Raw genomic sequence first — 24,184 nt, forward strand, 5'->3', positions numbered from 1 at the left:
ATTGTATTATATACTTAGATGATAATTACGTATCTAATATCTTCATAAAGTTTCAGCAAATTCAATTGTTCGGTTATTTTGTAACATTTTATATATGATTCTTTAGATTGATATAACTTTTTTATTTATGAACCGATTGAAATAAAACAAACAAAATGTTAAGTGAAATAAACCGCAACGCATTAGTGAAAACCATGTTCAAATCGGTTAAGCCGTTTCTGAGATTAGCGTGTACAAACGTACAGACAAATAGATAAAAATTCTAAAAATCATTGTGGATTCTGTTGGGTTCATAAAGCCTCCCTACAATAGTTTTTCTTATGTGTATATCTTACATGTACAGACAGTGACCAATTACATTTTTATTATATGTATTGATTTATGCATTACCTATTCGGTTGTGAAGGTACTTATAACTCTATAAAAATTAAATTAAATTTAACATTCTAGTATTTACTGAAAGTTCTGATTTTATTCAGATTTATCACATGTGCAATTATGTTCGAAATTTAAAAAGTTTTGAAGGCGTCTGGAGTGGAGAGGGTAAACTTTTTGATACCACGGGGGCTCGTTTCTCTCGGAAAATATACTTAATCAAAAATTCTACCTACGTTATTCTATAAAGTTTTTGAAGATCAAATTTACTGCGCAAAAACTCTTTTTCTGTGACAGTCAGTTTGTAAGAAATGCTCATATAGAATTGAGTAAATGTATTTAATTTTTTTTTCTATTAGGATAAGAAAGCCAAACAAAGTTTATTTGAGCTTTTATTTGCGTAAAACCTTAAAATTATAATTAATACGGCAATATTATGCATGTTTTAAATGTAGTTTAACACGTATTATGCAAGACATTTTGTGTTTTTGTTGATATTAAAAAGCCCATTTATAATTTGTAATTTTGTAGACTAATATTTGATCGTTTTGAATAGTTTAAATCTAGAAGAAGTAAGTGGATAATTATTCAATTATCATCATCATATCAGCCATCATCAGATCTACTGCTGAACTGTAGTTGTCACGCTTAGCAGGCGGATTGGCAAACGCAGTTAGGCTTTCGTGATGTTTTAAGAGGGACGCTGCTGCCCATCCTTTGACTATTAAATTCCTTTAGTCGCCTCTTACGATACCCACAAGAAAATAAAGTGTGGTTCAGTCTATGCCGGGACCACACGGCAATGAATAAGAATTAAGTTTTTTTTTTATTTGAATTTCGTTCTTTTGTCTATCTGCTTCGTCTATTAATATTTTCAAATAATATAGGTGTTTTATTCGTGTTTTAACTGTGAAGCAGTTGTGTTTGCATGGCTGTGTTTCGATTTGAAGGGTGGGATATGGCGTGAATTTACTGGGTACAGAGGAATAACACCTGAGTTCTCAGGAATGGCAACGCATGGGGGGTATCATGGGTGAAACAGTATACTCTGTTATTTCCATGGCACTGCTCATGTCTATAGGCGACGGTTACCATTTTCCATCAGGTGGGCCGTCAGCTTGTTTGCCATTCTAAGTTGTATAAAAAAAAAAGGTTTCCTGAGGTCTAAATTGCTTTTTATTTATTTATTTTTATTATTCAGGGTAATAGCATTTTCTTTTATATTATACTTACTACAAAAGTGTATCAACATCTGTTTATGTTTAAATAAAAGAAAGTTTGTTTTGTGAAAAATAAAAAGTATTTGAAGTAAGAAACATAAAATTACAAATAAATATTGTTACACCGACTAAACAATATTTAATTACTTAGACAGGCTTACTTTTGTTAGACTCTGTTCAGACAATGTTTTATCTTATTTCTGTCATAAAACTGTTATATTCAAATAATATTACTTACAACTTGGAGCCAAGTAGTAATATTTGTAGCAATATACGTCGTAATACCTACGAATAGGTGGGGTTGAATTTAAATATTAGTTTATAGAGTGTTAACCGTAGATAGAGATATGCTGCCCACGGCGCCTAACAAACTATGCGACATGAACATTTAAGGTAACTTGTTATCGCTAATAATTACCTCGCATAATCTTGCTGCTTTGAACAATGTCACTTAGAAGTTGTATTTGCCACTTATAATTTGATGATAATGAATTTATAATTTTGTTTTCGCAATAGATTCGCTGACGAAATACTACTGTATCAGTCAGACGTGATAGGTAAGAAGCTACGTTAGAGGCCTTCATAAATAAACGAAGGTAGCCCAGAAACTCTTGAGACCAGAAGAGTACTATAATAATATATAAGACACGAATAGTAGTAGTAATTGGTCCATCGTGACGAATTCACCAGGCCTAGTATAATATTTTATTATCTGTGACCGGGTATTAAACATTAGGGTCTTCAGGGAGAACGTTTGGACAGCAACTTGACACGCTTGCTGCTTAAATATAAATTCCTTCTTATATTGAGTACTCATGCTAATGAAATACTAGTATCTATATAAATGCTATTTTATTATTTTGGTTTTGGTTTGATCAAGGAAAAATAATTAAGAAATATTATGTTCATAGGTTCTTTTTATTCTACAAATGTAAAGATAAAATAAAAATAGTAAAACTGTGTTGTGTAACCACTTTTTTTGTTCCAGAATTTTGTAAGTGCTAAATATTAGAACAAAGTACAATACACCAATGTATGAAACTTAATATACCTACTAAGGTATATTAGATGTTGCCTCTTTATCTATATTTCTTGTAAAAAAACCCACCCACGGAAATATATTTAATAGAAAAGGAGCTTGATTACATTATGAATATTCATTATAATTACTAATTAGTACCTATTTATACGACAGTGTAAAAAAGTGAACAATAAATGCGCAACACTGTAATTTGTAGTTCTCTGAGACTGTAGATGCTCTGACTAGGTATAATTCATTAAAAAAGTATTATATATTTTTTTTAGAGATAAGTGTATATTTAAAATCATATATACGTATATATGATACGTATAACTATGGGACAGTGTTGAGAAAAAGCAAATGAGAGGAAGTGATAAAACAAATATGTAATAAAAATTATTAAAGAATTATTAACTATTATAACTCAAATTATAAAGCTATAGATTCGCTTAAAATAATTTAGTTTTATATAAAAATAATTTACAAGCGCGTCATAAATTAATTGTAATATTTGCTCAAATATTACATCAATTGCATTTAATACTCAAAATAATAAAAAGTACTGATTACATATATATCTTGTGCAGACTGTACTTATATAAAAAAAATAAAGTATGGTGATATATAATTAAAATTACATTGTTATTTGAGAAATATAAAAACCCATCTCTGAAGGTTAGATTATGGAGTAGAGATAAACTTGATTAAAGTTTTATATTTTAAACTTGTATGTTTTTTTGCAAAGTAGATCGATACTGTAAAATTTCTTTTTTATTTAACTTGCAAAAGTATGAAACTTTCGAGACATAAGTGCTACTTGTCTTAGTTTTCCTTTTTGTTAGACGAAAACAAGCAGGTGTATTAGGTTTTCTTATCGTTATAATTTTTGGGCTCGACATTGCATTTTTCATATAATATGCAAGCTCTCCATTTAGAAACGTTACACATTTTGACCTTGTTACGACTAAATTGTTACCACCACTCAATGATTGACATATAGTTTCCGAGTAGGTGTGATGAATTTATTTGATATTTAACTTCTGGGCTTTTTTTATAGTATGTCTTAGAAATTTGCATACATTTTTTTATAGTATACATTTTTTTGTGTACATGATGATTGATTGTTTCTTTTCTCGTTAGTCTCTATTGAAACAGTACTTTTTAGCAATGCAGAATTTAATAATGCTTTTTTAATAGAAACGTGATGTAATTAAATGTATTTTAAACATTATCTAAAAAATAAAAAATAAATCATAAATATGGTATCCTTGTATTTTAATTGTAATGAAAAAATCAGTAAGTTCTCAATTTGAATAAAATTTGTTTTTATTCTTTTTTTGTTCTTATTTCGTAATTTCTGGACCCGTATATATATATATATATATATATATATATATATATATATATATATATATATATATATATATATATATATATATATATATATATATATATATATATGTCTCTGTATGTAATAGTCTCTGTATATAATATATAAGGGTAACTATGTATCGAATCAGTCCCTCACTTTCCCTTTCAATTATTTTTTGCAAAACAAAACTAAATTGGTACTTTAAAGGAGAATTAAAGTGGGTAATTTGGTAACATTGTTCATCAGTTTACTGTTTATAGAGAGTCATTGAGCCTACGCGAAAACTGAGGTCATTTTTAAACACCACTTATACCTTTATTTTTATGGTAGTTGTGTACAAAGTACATTTACGTGGTACGAAATACATGATGAGTATACCATATAGTCATATCATATAAATGTATTTTGTATATTACCAAGTATAAGATAAACCAGCAATTTGAAATAAGAATTGTCGGATATAGAAAAAGTGAAATTAAGAACTACAGTCCGAGGCCATATAATTCTCTCTACCAGATACCGCTCTACTAACATTTTTTTGTTTTTTTTTTAAAGCTCTAAATACTCGGAAAAATGATTTTTAAGACGATGGTATTACATCTTCTTTTCCTTACGGCAGCATAAGGGAGATGTATAGTCAGCAGTAGATAATTAACTGCAATGATGATTACAATTACCCTAGTATTGTAGGCCATTAGAAGTTATATTATACGACAGTCCATAACTGCTTATAATAATTTGCTCTTATAATAAAAATAGATTTGCAAACATTTTTTTTTGTAGAGATTAGTTAAATCAATCGATGAATTGGTAATGATACCATAAGTAAAGCCTGTTTATACACGCGGATCGTTAATAAGACCCCGCATGGGGCTGAGCATTTATGTAAATTATAAAATATGAGTTATTTTATCCTCTGGGATACGTAGCAAATATTGAGATAATCGTAGTAGCAGGCAAGGTTAGTTTAAGCTGATTTATTGCCTAATGTTTGAACATTCACGCTGTAGAATATCATACAAATTTATTCGTGCTAATTATCTTGATAAAATATATACCTTAATATCTCGTGGACTCTAATAGTTGATCTATGACATAGTTACATAATAGTGTGCTTATAAACATAAAAGAATAGTGACCTAGAAATTATTATTCAGTAAATAATTTGCCGCACCGAAGACTCATGGCAGTTAAGTAAAGACGTCTCGAGTGTTTGTATCGCATTGACCTTCGATGGTTTAGCAAACTTATTGACTTACGATTACGCCATAACATGTGCGCGAGCAGGACTGTGACACTTGGCTCTGAGACGCCGCGCGTCCGCTCGTCTCGTATAAACTTTTTACGTATTTAATTAAATAAGTTGCTTCTTCGTTTCAGAGCACGATAAAGAATACACGAAACGACCGCTCGACTTCGACATAGAAGAAGAGACGCGCAAAAAGGAAACATCTAAGTGGCTTGAGAGTCACTTTGGCAGCGAATCCCGTTCATCCCACGATTCCATCGCTGAAGAGATTGGACGACGACCTGAACCCGTTTTCTATGCCAAAAATAAAGCAGCAGAGGACGAAGGATACTACGGAAAGACGTCGTCTGGACCACCACCACCGGCTTACGGAGATCGAGTACTTCGCAAAACAAAGTCCTCTACACCTTCTGATGAACGGACAGTTCCCCCAGTGAATAGAACTGGAGGTTATTTTAAAGGTGTTGCCGATTGGTCACAGCGACGTGCTAGTAAGCCTAGAATGCCTGAGCCACGTAGCTCTTCTCCCTCACCACCGACTGTTCGTTCACCATATGCTAGCGATGATCGGTTAAACGGTTCATCACCCCGACACGTGTATGGGAAACGTGAATCGCCTCAAGGAAGATCGTCGCCTATCGGACGGCGTCATCCGCCTTCGCGAGACGACTCCGCCTACGTATCCTCATCAACTATGCATAGTCCACCGCGTGGTTCGCCGTTTCGCCCTTTGGAAACAGACCGTTCCTTCCGGGAACCGTCTGTAGATGACGATTATCGTCCTGTGGCACCCGAAAGAAAACGACACACCAAACAGAGGCTCTCTGAGGAACACCGTTACGACAGTGGTTACAGAAGCTCATCTCGTAATGAGAACTCGGGGCGGTCAGGTGATAGTCGTGATGAAGGAACTGCGGAACCACCTCCAGATTATTCTCCTCCAAGAGATCGCCGCAGCAGTTCCGACCGTGATCGGACACCACCGCGTCGTCGCGATCGCGAGGAACGTAAACAAAATCAAAAGACCCGTTTCGCCGATAGTGGTCGACGACCGTCTCCAGTTCGAAAATCTGTTGGTTCCGCGATTGGGAATTCTATTAGGAAGTTAGTTGGTAAAATTCGGTCAGCATCGGCGGAACGCAAAGCAAGGTGGCGTAATTCGCGCACGCCGTCGCCGGAGCATTCGTCGCGTACGTACAAACAGTACGGTGGTGAGTTGGCGCCACCGGTTGCGCCTCCACACCGCTACTACCTCGGAGAGGACCCCTTCGCGCCCAGCATTTACGGCCGAGAACATAAGTACGAGGGCAGTTCGCGACGCACTGCCACTGTTGACGCTCGTGATCACAGAGACCGGTGAGTGACACCCCCGCATTATTTCTTTAATATAATTATAGGCACGTTAGACTTTATATTGCTAACGTCGACACTGTCCTTAATTGGTAGTGCTCAGGTGCCGAGGCGAACAACGCGCTATTTCATTTGTTTATAAAAATATGTTAAATTTTATAACATTTGTAACATAATATCATAACTATAAATAACAAAATAATGCGCAAAAAAAATATGAGCCTTAAATAGAATCTTGTCCTACAACAGATCCTTACCGCCTCCTACGTGAACACTATCATAGAATTTTCATTTGAAGTAATTAAATTATAGGTTTGTCTTACAAAGATTGCCTTGCAAAGAATTTTATTGTTTTCATTATATTAATGTTGTTTTTAACACAAGTATCATAACTATAAAGAACTAAATAATGTGCAAAAAATTGGCACCTTAAATAGAATCTTGTCCTACAACAGATTCTTATCGCCTCCTACGTGCAACACTATAATAAAATTTTAATTGATATTTAAAGTATTTAAATTATAGTTTTAAGTTCCAAAAAATTTTTTAATTTTATATTATTTAAACTTTTTTAATCGAAATCGTATAAGAAATTTTAAAAAATAATTTATTATAACAAAACAATTCCTTTAGGCTACAGCAGTTTTATTTTAAATTCTCATAATTTATACTAACGAATTATATTCCTTTTTTTAATTATGAGAATATGAACAGTTTTATGTTTTTAATTATGATATATTTTATAATTATGATGGCCTCTTTGGTGCAATGATAAGACAAATAGCTATGTAAATGATGCCTCGTGTTTAATTCAGGACTGTGACAATTTACGATAAACACTTGATTATTTTTTAAGTAGAAACAATATCGTACGATTTTAGTTATAGGTCTTTAGACATCAGTGATGTTTTACAGAACCTTAATAATTAAGAAGAAATTACTGATTTATTAAGTTCAGGTGAACATAATTAATTGAATGGCCCATATTACTACTTTGTTACCTTATTTGGTAACTATTTACCATACAGGAGAAATCGAAATTATTTTCATCCTTTTAAATAATCGTATCTACCAGTGAAAGTGAATATTTTTCCAAAAAAACGTGGATTGAAAAGTGTTTAAAAATTTTGAGCTTTGATTACTAATTTTAACGCGCTGTTTTTAGCATTTTTTTGTCATTTTTAACTCATATTTCTCTGGAAATATAATCAATTACCTTTTTATTTTTGAGTAATTTAAATTTAATTTAAAAGTAGGTACCATTTTTTTAAAGAGGCATTCTATTAGTGAAATTTGTGTCCATAATAAAGTTAGCACTAGAAGCTCAAATTTATTATGACGTTTTTAGACATATGTTTATTTGACGAACATGTTCAGTTACACTTGTATAAAACACTATCTTTAAAGGATACTAATAATGTCGATTTCACTCTGTATACGCAGATAACATTAAGGAATAGGTTGTAATAAATGCCACACTATCACATTAGTTAATTAGTTCTAGAACTAGAAAGGTAAGATGTAATGGCATAACCCAAGAATATGGTCACTAGAATGCCGATAAGCTAACGGCCCACCTGATGGAAAGTAGTAACCGCAGTCTAATACTGTTACGTAAATAAATAAAACCAAACTTTATTATTCCAAAATTGGCAATTTGCACACTTTCTAGATGATGTAGTTTATTTTGCAAGTTTCGTATACCTAACTGACCAACTTACATACTAATATTATTATGTCCTATTAGAATTGTGAAATGATATTTTAAGTCAACATCAAGGCACCTATAGTTTAGTTTTTTGAAAGACAAAATGGTAAAATAAATATTTATCGAATTCAAATAAGGCAGGACGAGCGTGTTTTATCACTATTACCTATTTCGGTAGTTTATGCCGAGTTTTCCTTTGACGCAGTTAAATATTTGGTTCCTAGCTCCTTCCTTTTTTTTTTACTTAGCGTCTCATAAATAAATTTATTGGATTTTGAATACTTATTGTGTGAAATAAGTGAATTGTTTATTTTTGTTAATAGCTCGTAACAACACACACATTCGAGTTGTGATAGTACTTTCATAGATTAGCTACATCGAATTTTATTTTGTGGGTTTTAACTAATTTTCACAATAATTGAGTAACTACAAATAATTCTAATCGACTAGTAGATACATTGCCATACATCAGATCAATCAAGATTACGTTCCGGCATAATCATGCCTTTTATATCTGTTGTCGACCATGGACATAATAGGTTAAATATTTAGCTCACAAAGAAACCCTTATTTAGTTTATTGACTGACTCACATGTTGTGAGATTAAATAGTCAGTTTATTATGTACTATTATTTATTGGAACAAGCTGTATGACTCATCGCTAGGAAACATTCCTAACATGCGACAGGTGTATGCTGATTTTATGTTAATTCGTTCGATACGATTATCTTTTAATACGTATTTACTTCTATTGTTCCTTGTAGTTCAAGTAATTTAATTACTAATCCCACGTTTTAAAGTCGTTTCATATTTATAATCATCAATAGATAAACTTCTGCGCAATGGACATTCTGCCGCATTATTAAATGCTTGCGAACTCGTAAATCAGTGTTACAGCACTTCAATGTAAACAAAGAATGGTCGTTAGACGCGTGGGATGGCATATCATTAAATCCAATTACTAACGAGATTATATGTTTTTGTTACATATAAGAAGACAACAATAAAATACGTGGGTCTGATCTAAAGACGTGGATATGACAAAAAATACTTAATTGTTTTATTTTTCTTTTCAGGGGCCAATCTTCAAATACGCTAGGTCGATTCAGTCACTCAACGAGTAGACTAAACCCGAACAGCGAACCTGAAGAGGATTATACAAGAAGCGCACAGACATTGCCACGAAAATTGCACGACCGCAAGGAGAAACCCACCGAGAAGCCAAGTTCAAACAAGTATTGGCATAGACTGACTCCCAATAAACGGTCCAACAGTGCTGTAAACGTATCCAACAATATATCAACATCACCGGACGGAAAAATAAACGGATACCCGCCTGGTCCAGCAAAGCCAGCGCGCACTTATAAGGCTCTTAATAGAAGCAAGAGTTTTGCTATGGGAGCTCCAGAACAAGAAACTCATCCACGTTACGTATCCGGTATAAACCGTAACTATTCCACTATGTACAAATCTAACCCCCATCTAAGTAGACTCGATGAAACACCAGAACAGTTAAAAAGTCCAGGAATCGTATCAATAATAAATCGTAGTCAACGAGACCTTGCCGATGCTGTCTCTCGTGAAACTGAACGTCGAAAGGATGGGTTGTTCGGAGCGAGATATGGAAAAACAACACCACTGTCTAATGGACATACGAATGGATTTAGCAAATCACATGATAATACCGATAAGAAAAAGATATTCTTAAAAGGTCTTCGCGAACGTGCACCAGAATTATATCAAACATTACATGCCGATGACGAGTCAGACGGCAGTAGGCTTTCATCTCGATATGGTACACCTTCGCCGCTTTATAAAGAACGCATTAGTGAAGAACGAAAGACTCCTTTATACAAAACAGATTCTTTAAACAGAGAAACGAGTCCTTTTGTTTCGCGCTTGGAAACACGATTAAAATCTCCAGCTCTCCGACGAGGAAGTAACAGCAGCGACAACTTCTCAGAAACATACAGATATCAAACTCGCTCGGGAGACCCCGAAAGGCCAAGTATTACTGATACGGTTGAAACGGTAAGCAAGAAAGTAGTGCCATCAAGAGATGGTCGATCAAAAGAAATAATTGAATCGCGAGAAATTAATTCTGTTACTAAAAGCAGAGGCTACAAGGAGCCTATTACGAATGTTAAGTACATCGAGAACGGTATACGATCACCGCTGGGTTATGAATTAAAAAATGGTTATACAGAAAGAAGGAGTAGTAATTATAGAGTATCAGAGAAAATTAGAGATTATTAGAAATTAAAATTAAAGGGCAATAACGAAGAAACGTTTTTTTTTAAACATTGTATGCCATATTTTTTAATACTTAATATAAATAAAAGTCAAATGCAGACTGAGCCTTATGCTTTAGATATTATATATCTGAATGGTAACTGCATATTAATAATATTCTTATAACAATTCGATAATATGTAAGCAGCTTTTTGTTTTTATGTAAAAAGTCATGTAGCTTTACTAATGTTAACCTTTAATATTCTAATTCCGTCCAATGTACGAATTTTTATTTAATATAATTTAGGTAAGTAATATTATTGACAATTTATTGTGAATAGACTTATGACACTCATAATATTATATGATAATGAAAATTTGTAATAAACCATTCATAGGGATCGAACAAAGCATAGTAATTGCACTATAGTTACAAAATGTGTTTTAAAAAATGGCTTTGAAAAATACGGTAAAATTCTTGAATTGTTTGATTTACTATTTAATTGAATTTATAATATGTTATAACCTAACGAGGTTATCTATTATATTAATGATTCAAGTACCAAAACTGTATGTTAACTAAAAATTTCCTATCGATTAAAAATATTCGGTTTTACTACAAAAAATATTTATAACACTGTTTATCTAAACAGTGTTTACCAAAATGCTGGCTAAGTGATTAAATATTGTTTAGTCAATCTAATAATACCTATTTGTAAATTTATAAGCCAAAATATATAAATTATTACAATAAAATTTTATTACAACAAAACAACAATTTTTTTATGATAATAGGTTTTCTTTTGTTTAGACTAAAAGAGATATTAGACGCGCTTTTGTAGCAATACTTATAAATATGTATTGGACACCTGTCTATTGCAAGTTAATTTTTTTTGTGTGGTAAGAGGGATTAAACCTATTTTAAGATTAAAGAAGTCTTCAATCTTAGCACCTAGTGTCGTCTAAGGATTACAGATGCTCGTTCACCATCTAAATAACGTTATTCAATTGTTTTGTTTTTTTTTTTCTCAGTTTAAAGTAAGTTATTAATATTGGTCGTAATTTCTATGCTTTGTTCGTTGGACAAAGGACATAATTATAATGAAAGTGTATCAATAAAATTAAATATGTTAATTTGCAACTAAGTCTGGTGTTTTATTTTTTACTAGTTGTTTTCGGCGGTTTTACCCATTTTGATTAGAATAATAAGTATCTAACATATTACATGTAATTTATAATATGTATTAAATTTTATCTAAATCTGTCCGCTATTTTTTTTTAATGAATAATAATGATACCCTGTCTGTGTCACCGGTATATACTAGTAAGGCACCAGTGAGGGATGTTTGGTGAAGATGAAAAGATAGGTCAATTAGCCCACCGTGATGAATTTATAGATAAATTAGTCACGATGGTTGTTACCAAGTAATTGGGTCTAACCTCTCCATCACTAGCAATCTCTCCCTCTAATCAGATGTTTAGATGCAATTGCTTAATAAACATAATTTTTTTTTATAAACTTTATTTGTTTATATTTTTGGTATATATTAGCTATAAACTACGGCTTAATTTAAGTTGATGCCATAATTGAATAAGAGAAAGTGTGTTTATATGACAGATAACCACAATTGTCTTCCTATAGTTAGAAAATGTCGTCATTGATTATTCTGTAACATCGATGCATGCATGATACCTGTCTAAAAATTCTGAGGACTGACTGGCGGGGTACCAGTGAAGAATAAAAAAGCAGGTCACTTACCTCATTGTGATGAACACACGTAGAATTTAGTACGGTGGTTTACAGGGGGACCACGTGGAGGTCGACTTGACGGGGTATATTCCTAGTAATGAAAGTGGTAGTCTGCATTATTAACAATCCTTTCCCCCCGCACAATGATAGGTGTATTGCTTTGTGCAAAGTAATGGGTTTGATTTTCAGACTAGCCAATTTGTGAATCCAAAAGTTTCTAAAACGAATTAAGTTTGGGTATTTTGGTTAGGAAGTCTATTTGTTTAATTTCCTTGGATCAAATGTATACTTAAAAAGTAGAACTATATTTAGATTTATAACTTTAGTAAAATTTCATACTGTATTAACTTTGTACATTGTGATAGCGGCATCTATATATTTTAATAACCATTTTTTAGTTTAAACTATTGAAACAATAAAAATAATAAAAGTTTCCGATAGATGGCACTAAATATATTTTCCTTCGTTAGTTATTTGAAATGTGATTACATTTTAGATCAAAATATTAGGCTAAGGTCAATATTGGGTTAACGTCACATGATGATGATATTTTTATGATGATGATAAGATTACTATTACAAAAGTACATCTTTAAAATATTATTACATATTGTTAATAACATATCAAAGACGTATTTCACAATAAAATATGCTCACAATAAAAATACTTTTCAAAAATGTTTGTAATTAAGTTTACTTGAATAAAAAATATCATTATTTCATTATTAAAAAATACCTAATAATATATTTTTGAAGTTTTTTATAAGATGTAATAAGATAATCTAAAATTATGCTAATTATCATTGTCGTGTTAAGAGGATTTTCGCATTTGCCTGCATTATGCAACGAAATTACGAAGTGTTTGAGAATTTGGTTATAAATAATGTTTGAAAAACAGCGTTTTAAAATTTTTTGCTCAATATTATACAATAATTTCTTTATAATTTCTAAAGCCGTTTATTAAATAAACACATGATACAGTAGTTTGGAGGCGCAATTTATTAATTAATAAATATAAAGTTGGTATGGTATCATTATTAAAACTAGACAAATATTCTCTGAATGAAGACTACATTCTTTTTAATTCTTTTTTATTATCAATTTAAGTAAGTTAGTTTAGTTTACTCTAATTTTTTAATCTTGCTTAATCATTTCAAATGGTTTTCACAAGTGTTAAAAAAAAAAAAAAAATGTACAAAAGTCAGAGGCACCTCTGTCCCATTCGTGTCGTAAAGCAATTGTGTTTGCATGGTTGTGTTTTAATTTTTGCCATTCTAAGTTGTATGGCAACGCAAAAAAAATTATGTATAACCATGCGTAATAATAAAGTTAATTTATTTATAAACTAATATAATAAAAAACTAATCATAAGTCTCTAAGAAAAAACAGTAATAACATATGTAGACTGATATAAATTTCGTTGTGTAACTCAATGCTTGAAAATCGTACCTTTAAAAATTTATTCGACCTTTTAAATTTAAAATATAAAATAAGTATACTAATACAAAAAATTTAAACTTATCTATGTTTAAAGATTTACATCCATAAAATACTATTTTTATCTTGACACATAAATACAGTAAATTCTAGATATTAACAGAGTATCATCAAAATCTGGTCGAACTGTCGAAGATAAGAAACATTTTGATTTTGGTTGATAAATATAAGTACTCATCTGTTTTGTGAGACTGTGTCTATTGTCAATTTGCTAAATTAGCGGTTGATCTTTTATGAGCTAGTCGCTACTTTATAATGTTACGGTATAATGACCTGTTAGTATATAGCTCGGTCTCGAGTGAGCAAGACACAGTCCCGTCGGGCGTAACAAAAATAAATAATTAATTAGCTAAATATTAGAAAAAAATAAATCTAATTTTATGTAATAGAAAATCGAAAATATATTTGTTGTCACGCACCAGTGTTTCTGGAAATGGTATTTAAATTTGTGTTTCATTTTTTTTATATGTATCAAGTTTTTATAGTATTAAATGTAACTTTGTCTGAATAGTACGTAATTTTTTATATTATTTCAGGCTATTTTACGGACATGCGTATTCTTAGTAAGCGTATTGGGGTACTGTTTAGGTGCGAATATTTTATATCTTATTCCATTTACGGCGAAGTCGCACTATATAATGCAGAGGCCTATAGGCCTCGAGTTATCTTATAGAGGACATAATGTAACTGTTGTAACAGCCCACAAAGAAGTTGAACACCCACCAAATTATCACCAAGTTATGGTGGACAATAAACAGATTTGGGATGTTCTTGGTGAGTATTAAATGTTTCATTAAGTTAGAGTATTTTTTAATTTTGGATGGTAAGTATTCTAAAGTGAAAGAAAAATGAAATGGCTTTATGTCTCTTATCACAGATTTAGATTAGAAATTATCAAACTAGAAATACCAAGACTAGTCTGTATAGTCAAACAGACATAGCCTGATATATTTGGAAAAAGATAAGATGAATATGGAAAACAAGTTATGCGGTTTCATATATTTTATAATACATATGTATTCTTTGGAAGAGTAAAAGGATTCTTACTCGTTAAGATTAATTCCCAATTCCATTAAACACCAGTAATTTTCATTAATAACATGGGATTTAAAATTTCCAATAATCCACCATAGTTTTCTTACTCACTTTATATCTATTTAAGTACATTTAATTAAATTTTGATTATGTTATCTCTGATTATTATGGCTAAATTAAATAGGCCGATGAATTAAAAGACGAGGAAAGGATATAAAAATATTATTTAAATAAATTTACAGGTATTAAACGTCCGAATGTATTTACAATGGTCGATATGACGTCTGAAGAATTTCACAAAAACATACTTTGGTCCGGTGGGCTAGCATTCACGGAAGTGGCTTTAAATTCGAGCGAAGTACAGAAATTTCTTAAGCAAGATCACACATTTGACTTGGTAATATCGGAGCAGTTTTTTCAAGAATCTATGTATGTTTTGGCCCACAAATACAATGCTCCTTTAATATTGATAACTACGTTTGGAAATTGTATGCGTCATAATATTATCTCAAGAAATCCACTGCAGCTATCCACAGTAGTATCTGAATTTCTTGATGTGAGAGAACCTATGAGTTTTTGGGGTAGAATGAGGAATTTTTATTTCACATTATACGAGTTTGTTGTATGGAAGTATTGGTATTTGGAGAAACAAGAGGCGTTAGTAAAGAAATATATACCAAACTTGAGGGAACCAGTTCCTAGTTTGTATGATATACAGAAAAATACTTCTCTGATGCTTATAAACGGACATTTTAGTTTCGATAATGCCGCTGCTTACGGGCCTAATATAATTGAAATTGGTGGGTTGCATTTAACTTTAACAAGAAGTAATGTGTCACTGCCGAAGGTGAGTCTAAACACTTTTTCCTATTATTTACCAAAATTTATTTATTTCCTTATCTATCTAGTGTTTTATTTACTATATACGGTTTGCCATATGGTCTCAGTAGAAAATAGGTCACAATCCTGATTCATGGGCGTCGTAAGAGGCGACTAAGAAAATTTCAATGGTCGAGGGCTGGATAGCAACGTCCCTCTTAAAATATCACCAGAAGCTAATTGCAGTTGCCGACCCGCCTGGAAAGCATGGCAACTATTGGCTGACAACAACTACTGACTGTAAAACCCTGAAAGGGGAGGCCTATGTTCAGCAATGGGCAATAGACGGCCGATATGATGACAATGATAGATAACAACATTCATAATAGAATGTTCCTTTCTGTGTTTTTACAGATTTATTACATTAAGAAATGTCTATTTATTTAAAGTTGACGTCTAGACACTTATGTAATCAATTATGATCGTCTTATTTTATTTATGCTACATAAATAAAATATATATGTACATAATTAATTTACAAAGCATGGGTGTATATGCCCTCATTTTTCACATACAAATTCATCAGGAATGAAAGGTTCTGGAAACCGTACAGCCGGAACTGACGGCCAATCCAACAAGGTCCCTTGTGGGGAGATCAAGATTTACTAATAGAGATTGATGGTTCTGTATGCTTATGATATACTCTGATCAGAGTATATCATATATTAACAGAAAACATAATATCTTAGTTTAAGACAAAGACAACCCTAAATAAAACTTTGTATATTGAGTCCTTTGGGCAACAATCAGAATGGGTTGTTGTAATATCTACTCAGTTTTATTATTGCCAGGGAAAACCGTGTGAAATTTAATTTTCGCTCACACAAAAATAGAAGAGAATAGACTCATTTTCAAGTTCTTTTTCATCACTGATTTTTTATTTTTTTTCTGGGTTTGGAATATTGTTATCTGCTGAAAAAGAATCCGCAGGAAACGCAATAACTGTTACTCTTTTCAAATTATTTTATAATAAGTTTATATTAAAAATTATTTGGTATAATTTAACTAAAGTTTTATGTTCGTTATCATTGCGTTCGACTTTACAAGTATTTTAGAGAGCTCAACGACCCAGCCTGTTGTTGTTATCAGAATGACTTGCATCATTCTGATAATCAAATATAAATATAAATACTTACATACAAATTACTTCAGTCTTAATTTTCTTTTACTGGTAATTTTCTGAAATTTAGCAAACAATGATATCGTAATAATAGTAGCTTATGATATGACAGTTTAGAATTATACATCTAACCTATACAAATGTATAATATGATGTACATATACCAGTTATGCGCAGTCAGGGCTATTATTATTAATGACGAGTCGAGTTTGGATACTTCACTGTAAGTAATCTTAGCGTGACTATGTTTTATACTCCTATTTAGAGTTCCGTATGTGATAAGGAAGTAACCTTTTCTATTTGTCTTTTCGTACAAATGTCTTTTTCATACAACTCTTCTAGAACAAATTCTATTTTGCAAAGTTGCAGAGATCGTGGTATAATTTAGTTAGGTTTACTAAGAAGAAATTTAAATGAATCTAACTTTATAGCATTTAGATAAATGTAAAAAATGTAAATGTTTTTTATACAACTTAAAATGTCAAACAAGCTGACGGCTTATCTGATGGAAAGTGGTAACCGTAGCGTATAGACATGAGCAGTACCATGGATATAACAGAGTATACTGTTTCGCCCATGACACCCCCCATGCGTAGCCATTCCTGAGGACTCGGGTATTATTCCTCTGTACCCTGTTAATTCACGCCATATCTCACCCTTCAAACCGAAACATAGCCATGCAAACACAACTGCTTTACGGTTGAAACATGAATGGGACAGAAGTACCCAAGCAAATGACTTTTGTACAAAGTCTCCCTCTGGTAAGCTTGTAAAGATATTTGTACGTCTGTGCTTGTTATTTAATCAGGCGTTTTACGCCTGATTAAATAACTATGCAAACCGAAATAAAAATTGTTAAAAAGATGAGATTGAATACGTTTTAATTTAATTCACATAGATTATGAATTATCGATATTATAAACAATCCTATATGGTAAGTTGTCAATGTAAGATTGGCCGGGAGATAATAAAAACCATTTAGCATTGTATATATATATTCCGGATATTAATAAATTACTAGTCACTTGTAACCCCAATTATTGATATAACTTAAATTAGGAAATTAAGTTTATTTGTGTTAAACTATTTTTAATTTCTTATTATTTCCAGGATCTTCAGAATCTTTTAGATGGAGCAAAGAATGGAGTAGTTTATGTAAATTTTGGTTCTAATGTGCGCAGTTCAGAATTACCAATCGATAAAAAAAATGCATTTTTAAACGTATTTAGGCGGCTCAAACAGACTGTTATTTGGAAATGGGAGGAAGACTCTTTAGAAAACAAGCCAGATAATTTATTTATAAGGAAATGGTTACCACAAAAAGAAATTCTTTGTAAGTACACTGGTTCTTTACTAATATATATTATGTAAACTAAACTATTAACATGTTTAAGCTATAGTAAAAAAGGAAATTGCTAAATAATCGAAAAAAAGCTGTAATAAAAGAAAACAAGGCACTAGAAGTGATGTGACGTTTATTCTTATGCGCATATGCATAGATTACGTTCTTTTTTTATGATTAAAGGTAAATTAAGTTTGCGATTAGAATACTGGAGAAGATACCGATGTATAACTTAAAAAGAAAACATATAAGACTCTATCAATTAAATGTGTAACATGCGGAATGGAATTTTTAAATTAAGACATTTAAAGTCTTTGCATGTCAATAATTATTTCCGCTACTACTAGTATGGGTGCGACTATTTCGTTTCAGATTGCGACAGTCTGCGCGCTAAATAGTCAATATTAAACTCCAAGCTTGTCTCGTTTTGAGGTCAAACACATTATGCTTTCCAAGCCATTGCTACCTTTTGAGATTTTGAAATACGTGTCAAATTATAAGTATATCTAAATTTAATAAAGGTCAGAAATTCCTGATTAACAGGGAAGGTGGACAATAATTAATACTGGTCAGTCGTTAGTATCAAATATTGGTAGTTGCTAACATACTAATGGTGGCGTAATTAAACAAAATAGTCGTGTAACGATTGAATGATTTTGATTGCCACTGGTACTTTCTTCATAAAAAGTGTCAAAAAGTTTAGTTTAGAAATAATTATTCTAGAGACAGATGTTATCATCCTTACATATTTGTAGATCACAGACGTAAGGTAAATAAAAGATATCTTACTAAGTATAACTAGAAGTATATTCCGTGTGTATATTACATATATTTTGTTCTCGTGGGTACTAAAAATTATTCATACAATAGTTGAGCTTAAGTCATATAATAGATATTTGAGCAAACAAGTTTCTATACTTGAGTATAAATATTATGTTTTTGCTGAGAATTACTTGTTAGCTCAGTTAGTAGGTACACTTCTTTTTAGAGAATATGTACTATTTTATTGCATGTAAAATTGTAAAGGATGACAGTTTTATTATTAGGCTAATTTTGAGAAACTTAATTCTCGCATTTTAATCACAATGTTATACCTTGTAGTATTAATATCATATTTTACTCTTCCTTTTTTAATTTTTTCTTCATTAATTCTTACTTTTTTTTTTTTTATTATTAATTTTTAGCGCATCCAAACATTAAGGTGTTCATATCACACGGTGGATTAATTGGAACACAAGAAGCTATTTTTCACGGCGTCCCTATTGTTGGGATACCAATTTACGCAGATCAGTTCAATAACTTACTTCAGGCCCAAGAGATTGGTTTCGGTCGAATATTAGAGTATCACAGTATTAATGAAGAAAATCTATGGAATATTCTTAATGATGTATTAAAAAGTTCTTCATATAAAAATAAAGCTCGAGAGGTTTCGGCTAGATTTAAAGACAGGCCAATGAGTGCTATAGATACAGCTATGTTTTGGATCGAATATGTTTTAAGAAACAAAGGAGCTCCTTATATGAAAACACCTGGTCTTAAATTAAATTGGTTTGCGCATCATATGCTCGATGTTTATGCGTTCATTTTCACATTATTTATTGCATTAATATTTGTAATAAAAATTATAATTAGTACAATTTTGTTTAAGAAAGAAAGTCCGAAGAGAGAAAATAAAAAGAAATATAATTAAGAAATTGAGAATGTTGGTATCCTAACTGCGTTAATATTGTTTTTAACGTAAAGGTATTTTTATTTTTTTATTTTGTGAACGGTGGGAAAAATCATGCAGTACTTTTACAATTTCTCAAAAAAAATTTGAATTATTTATTTATGTTCATGTGATACATTAATGTGGCATTAAAACGTCGTCTGCAAGAAACATTGCATGTTACCTGTGTGTACATGTGTAATTAAGCAAATATTTGAACGAAACATTGGTGTTTGAACAGGGTGTATGGTCGAGCGCACCGCTTTTGTCCACTGTATGTGGCGGGATTGTAATGGGTTGGCTAGGACTTATGAATTCCAAATGCAGAGGCCTTGACTCCACTATTGCATCACCTTGTTTCCTTTTTCATGGGTTCGGGTAGACTTTTATCTTTTGTGTCTGTGTATGTTGACATTAGTTTGTAGCTTCCTTTTTTGCTTGTTTTGAATATACACTTTTTTTTTGTAAACAAAACACGGTTACTTTTACAATATTAAATAACGTTTAAAATGTACTTAGAAAATAATTTAATAATTATTACAATTGTGAAGTTATAAGAAAAATTATTTAAGAAAAACTTAAAGGGAACATAAAAAATACTTTTGAGATATATTGTAAACACATTATTAGAAAATTAAAAATTACTATATAAACATTAAATCAAATCTCCAAGAAATGGCAGAAGTAAATTTTAGAACAGAAGGAGACTTTTAAAATTCATATTTACTGCTGAAGTTTGCCAAAGATTTCTAATAATTCCTTGGGGACAGATTAAATTAATAAATTGAGTATTATATTCTTAGTATGTAAATAATATTTCTATATAATAAAGAATCTATGTTTATTCATGAACGATTAATTTTTAATTCTGTAAAGACTCGAGGAGATTTGAGTGTCATAGATTCTTTATTTTGTTATAACTACCCATAGTAGCAACAATAACAGTGAACAAATAATAAATTTATTATATTAATAAACATACTTTTATGGCTGTGTTGATACTGATAGATATTATTTTATTTTTTGTGAATTACATTATTGGCACTAATTTAAGTAGTCTTTTAAAAATGTACAATTTGTTAATAGATTTATAATACATGTATTATGTGTTTGAAATAAAACTGACAAAAAACAAACTTCTTTATGTAATTTCAAAATTCATACAAATGCTGTTTTTTTACACTACTATAGTGGCAAACAAACATACGGCTAGAGTTGTTAAAAGGCTCGAGTCTCCCGAGTCTTCGACTCATTCAAGGCTTGAGTCTCCTATGAAGGCTCGAGCTTTAGCCTCGAGCCATATTGCGAAGGCTCGAGCCCAATCTCGAGCCCTAGTTCCAAGGCTCGAGTCGCGACTCGAGCACTGTTTTAAAGGCTCACTATACAACATTGTGCTCCAAAATGAATCTTATAAATATGTTATTAAAATAATGTATTTTTATTAATTTCACTGCTTAATAACATATTTTAATTACAATTTTGTACCTCGTCCTATAGAGAAAACTAAACGCGCCGATCCAGTGTTACCACTAGTTATTAGAACTACCCATATTACTATTAATATTAATCTAATAATTACTTGTATACGCCTCGTATATATTGGTAGATTTTCTTCAACCATTTTATAAAGCCACTGTTATGCTTTCCAAACATAACTATCCAAGTTTTTGTTATGTAGTGCCTATACTTGATGTTTTAACATAGCATCTTCTTAACAGACAAGATGGACCAATGAAAAATTGTGCATCGGCCATGATCGAAAAATTAAATGAGTACTCCGAGTTTTTAAACAATGATTTGGCTCAACTTGCCGTTCCATTAGACCCGCGACTTAATAACAATTATTCTATAGCAAAGAACAACACCCAACCATTACTCAACTTAAAAACCCTTTATGACAAGCTCAAAGATCAAAATATTTTAAATATCTTGTATATACAAGAATTGAGAAGAGACAATTTGTCAACAGATAATTATGAACACAGTAGCTGTAAAGAAGTTAACCCAGTTAAAAAGAGTTTATTTGCATCCGTGTACATGTACAAGCAACCGGAGAATATAAATGTCGCTGATGAAGTGGATAGATAGATAAATATGGCTATTGAGCCTGAAAACACAAATGTAGTAATGTGGTGGAAAAAACAAAATGAATTATCTTTGTCAACCTTGGCTCAAATAGCATTTAAAGTTTTGTCTATACCAGCGATAAGCGTTCCTAGTGAACAAGCCTTTTCGAAGTCAGGTAATTTAATAACAAAAAAAAGAAACAGGCTGAGCAACAAAAATATTCGGGCATCAATGCTTATCGTCATGGTTAAAAATCGAATAATCATTCACTATATAATAAAGTTTTCTTATTTTCTATCTTTTTATTTCATTTTATACGTATTCATCACAATTAAATAAAAATATTTCATTTTAATATTATCAGGTATATAAATAAAACTCGAGCTTCGACTTGAATCCTTTATTTAAGACTCTTGAGCCTTCAAGACTCGAGCCTTTAAGATTTGCGAGCCCTCAGAGCTTGAGCTTTGAGGACTCAGTAGCTTCAGTAGCTCGAGTTTCCGCCTCGGAGCTCATTTCTCACAATACTACATACAGCCCGTCTAATGGTAAACAGAGTTACGGTATCCTATGAACGTCTGTAAACACCAGGGATGGACGCGGGCGTTGCCGACCCTTAAGACATTTTAATATGCCCTTTTTGAAGAACTCCGTGCTGTAGTCTCTAGGAAAAGCCTTGGCAGGGAGATCATTCCACAATCTGAGTGTTTGCGGGAGGAAGCTCCTCTGAAACCGCACTGTGTGTGACTATTCTAATCCTCAGATGTAAGGATGGATTCCCTGCCGCTAGCGATCGATACGATGGTAAAAGGTATATAGGCTGTAGGCATTATATCGAAGAGTTCTTCAGAACACAATTTGTTACACAGGCGGTCGAAGATGCAAAGAGAAGTCTCGCCTTAAATATGGTGGCTCGATAAAAAAAACTAAGCTGGTATCCTAGAGCTTCCGCCCACAAGTGAGAACAGTACTCCATATGGAATCGATATATAACTTTTTTTTTTATACAACTTATAATGGCAAACAAGCTGACGGCCTACCTGATGAAAAGTGGTAACAGTCGCCTATAGACATGAGCAGTACCATAGACATAACAAAGTATACTGTTTCGCCCATGATACCCCCATACGTTGCTATTCTTGAGGACTCAGTTGTTATTCCTCTATATCCTGTAAATTCACACCAAACTGAAACACAGCCATGCAAATAGAACTGCTTTACGGTTGAAACATGAATGGGACAGAGGTACCCAAGCAAACGACTTTTGTACAAAGTCTCCCTCTGGTGAACTTACATAATAGCAGTCTCTGTCCCAAGGTGAAGTACTGCTTCGCTTTATTTAACACTTCGAGTTTTTTGGACGCCAGCTTGACATTGTCCTCCAAGCGATTTCGGAACTCAATCGTATTGGAAATGTCGACTGTGTAAATCTCATATCGAAATGTTACAGTTGTTCTTATTTTTTAGAAATTGTATTTTGTAATCCGTGTATTATAGTATGATACAGATATAAACATAGCATACGGATTTAGGGAAGCATTTATTTTGAGAAAAATTGACATTAAATTTTAATTTAAATTAAAATGAGTAATAATTGCTAAATATCAGACGTACAATGTATAAAATCTTGTAAAAAACGAATTCGCGTCTGTTTCTCTGCTTACTTCTAAGTTATTTTAATGATTTTATTAAATTACTTAAATACATCTTTTACATTTTTTCAATAATATAATAATAAATTTAACATATTTACGCATTAGTTTAATACGGTCGCTTGGCTCATTAGGAGTTTGCAATTAAAACTTTAGCATCTGACGTGCATTCAGCGAGGCATTACGTCAATGAGAAACATTCAGGAAATATGGTCTATAAAAAATCGTTAAAAACTGTGTCACTGCAAAATTGTTGTATTCAGTTATAAAAACAAAGTACATTAAAACTTTGTCGGTTGAATACAGAAGTGGAGTTGTAATTTCAAAGAATAAAAGTATAATAATGTAGACATTTGAAGTTACACAATTATGATTTCCATGATGTCAAGATAGAAATCTTAATGGTATTTAGGCTACATATTTTTATGGCTTTTATTTCCCTTATCATACTCCGATTTTATTCTAGAATTTAAAGAAATAGTAAATACTGCAATGTTTCTTTGTTAAATTTGTTTAATAATTTTACTGAAATAATGATTTTTTACCGCATTTATCAATATTTTAGCAGTCGATGCGGTTTTTCGCATGTTGCTTAAATTAATTTTGTC

General features: G+C 31.7%; 2 protein-coding genes across 6 annotated transcripts in view; both read left to right on the plus strand.

Moving 5' to 3' along the window:
- Window positions 1–11,672, plus strand: part of LOC113520850 (uncharacterized) — a 150,668-nt gene extending 138,996 nt beyond the window's left edge. For all 5 annotated transcript variants that reach the window (XM_026906274.3, XM_031910449.2, XM_026906273.3 and 2 more), the window contains 2 exons: window positions 5,369–6,593; window positions 9,372–11,672. In XM_026906274.3, the coding sequence (XP_026762075.2) occupies window positions 5,369–6,593; window positions 9,372–10,551 (2,405 nt within the window). In that variant the 3' untranslated portion in view covers window positions 10,552–11,672. The remainder of the gene's footprint in view (window positions 1–5,368; window positions 6,594–9,371) is intronic.
- Window positions 11,673–14,023: 2,351 nt separating this feature from the next.
- LOC113520668 (UDP-glycosyltransferase UGT5-like) lies at window positions 14,024–20,318 on the plus strand. The gene is made up of 5 exons (XM_026906066.3): window positions 14,024–14,209; window positions 14,310–14,547; window positions 15,051–15,655; window positions 17,918–18,140; window positions 19,334–20,318. The coding sequence occupies exons 1-5, from the start codon at window positions 14,207–14,209 to the stop codon at window positions 19,837–19,839; spliced, it is 1,575 nt and encodes a 524-aa protein (XP_026761867.2). The 5' UTR covers window positions 14,024–14,206; the 3' UTR covers window positions 19,840–20,318.
- The last annotated feature ends 3,866 nt before the right edge of the window (window positions 20,319–24,184 follow it).

Source organism: Galleria mellonella, unplaced genomic scaffold (assembly GCF_026898425.1).
Source record: "Galleria mellonella isolate WM207_F2 unplaced genomic scaffold, CSIRO_AGI_GalMel_v1 utg9223, whole genome shotgun sequence".
NCBI lineage: Eukaryota > Metazoa > Arthropoda > Insecta > Lepidoptera > Pyralidae > Galleria > Galleria mellonella.

Bases quoted from the DNA above. Each gene is read 5' to 3' on its own strand.
- LOC113520668 (XM_026906066.3), top strand. The intron at 15,656-17,917 runs GTGAGTCTAAAC...TATTATTTCCAG, and splicing joins GTAATGTGTCACTGCCGAAG to GATCTTCAGAATCTTTTAGA. The intron at 18,141-19,333 runs GTAAGTACACTG...ATTAATTTTTAG, and splicing joins ACCACAAAAAGAAATTCTTT to CGCATCCAAACATTAAGGTG.